A 1,872-nucleotide genomic window follows, 5' to 3' on the forward strand; every position below is an offset into this window, starting at 1 on the left:
TGCTATGACCGAAAACATTTGATTGACAGATGACTGTTGATATATGATTGGTCGAATTTAGGTGTTCAGGCTGACGTAGAACTAACTGGCCTGCAGAAGATAACGGAAAAACAAAAAACAGACAATATGGTCTGATAAAGAGAACATTTATATACATGTTTAAGCCAGAATGATTTGACATTAAATACGACTTCCCAATGACTTTAAAGTTTGTTTTTCGTAAAAAACTAAAGGGATAAACAAGTATTGATTATGGGTATGCTGGTCTGACAGAACAGCGGCTCTGGTGTTCTCACAGCGTGCCGATCAGAATCGAGGAGATTATAACGCGGGTCGCTTGCCGAGTCGTTTGACCCGGGTAAACACGCGTCAGTGAGCTGTTCCCACTGCCACTAAAAGCTGATTGCTCCCGGGTTTAAACTGGTTTTTGGGCCAGTGGGAAAGGGGGATATTTTATTTTACACGACTCTGTTTTATAAAGATAACAGCAGAAAGTAAAGGCACAGGCTGAGGTGTTATATGGCCAGATGAAGAGTCAGGAACATGGTTCTACCGGCCAAATAACCACTGTACTGTTCTATTTGAAGCCTACATGTATATACAGCTACGTTGTGACGATGAAATCCTTTGTGTGATCTGAGTTTAATCGCTCCGAGGCGCTAAAACGCTTGCGGTGGGATATGGTGCTTGGCTGAATCCACAGACCTTACGCTTTGAGTGGAACCCCGGGGGTTAGAGGGGGAACGGCTGTTTTCATTTCTGAACCTCATTCACTCCAGGATTCAACATGTGACTGTTACATGTTTATAGTGATGACCTTTAAAGGTTCCCTATTATGCAATGAGGAGTAACCTTTGGTGTTTATACTCTTTCTAAAAAGAAAAAGGTGAATAGAAGGTCTTCAGCTTAGATCCAGCTTAGCTGGACATTTCTAATAACGTCCTTTACCTGGCCTGGTTCCCTTTATTGGTTCAGGTGGATGAAAGCTGAATTCTCTGACCTATTTGTTGACGTCGGCTTTATTTATCCTTATTTTGCTCTAATTTCAGACCTACTGAAGACCTCCTGACTAGTTAAATGTGATAAAAACTTCCTTCTGCTTCGTCAGTTTCCTGCAGAGGAGCTTCATTCTGTGAAGAATGGTTACCATGACAACCCCACCCTGGACGTGACCAACGAAAGCCAGGCTGAGATGCAGGAGAAGAAGCCGAGCACCAATGGGCTGACGGGGGCGGGAGGAGGAGGAGGGGAGGACAGCGGACACTGGCAGGTGATTGGATGATGGATTTAGCTGAAAGAAAGTTTATGTGTTTGTTTTAAATAACTAAAACTGCTCGTATCAGTATTTATTACATGTGCAAACTTTTGGAAGAAATCTGACTTCATAGTTAAGGAAGCAAAGGATCTAAAAAGCAACTCTAAGATTGCTGCTTTTTTTTTCTAACCTAATATTAGCATTAGTGGACCTGATAATCAGCTGGCAAAGGGTGCAAAACGAAGAACAGGCGATGGCGGCAGTTACTGGGGGGAGGAATTCAACCTGCAGCTTTCATCCTAAAATGAATTATTTTCAAAAGACATACAGTTATTTCTCTCTGTATTTATTTATTTAATGGATGGCCAGCAGCAGTGTCATCATAACATTTAGCTAAACATCAGGCTGATTTCCACCTAGCTTTAACGTCGCTTTAAAGGAGAAGTCCGGTCATCTAGGAATAATCAGTGGATCTTTATTTATACCTAAAACTAATACTTTCGCAGTGATTTAATGAATTTAGTGTTAATCAGTAAAAAAATTAAAACAATAATTTTCATCTGGGAGCGGCCATTTCTGCAAATATAGTAGCCCCTCCCTCCTGCCATCTTCCAGCA

At 41.5% G+C, this 1,872-nt stretch overlaps 1 protein-coding gene across 1 annotated transcript in view; it reads left to right on the forward strand.

Annotated features, from left to right (window-relative positions):
* podxl2 (podocalyxin-like 2) overlaps nt 1–1,872 on the forward strand; it is a gene marked incomplete at its 5' end in the record, with an annotated part of 20,174 nt that overhangs the window by 13,225 nt on the left and 5,077 nt on the right. The window contains one exon of the mRNA XM_015375264.1: nt 1,109–1,270. Coding sequence (XP_015230750.1) covers nt 1,109–1,270 — 162 coding nt within the window. The remainder of the gene's footprint in view (nt 1–1,108; nt 1,271–1,872) is intronic.

This window comes from Cyprinodon variegatus, unplaced genomic scaffold, assembly GCF_000732505.1.
Source record: "Cyprinodon variegatus isolate N-32 unplaced genomic scaffold, C_variegatus-1.0 Scaffold116, whole genome shotgun sequence".
Lineage (NCBI taxonomy): Eukaryota > Metazoa > Chordata > Actinopteri > Cyprinodontiformes > Cyprinodontidae > Cyprinodon > Cyprinodon variegatus.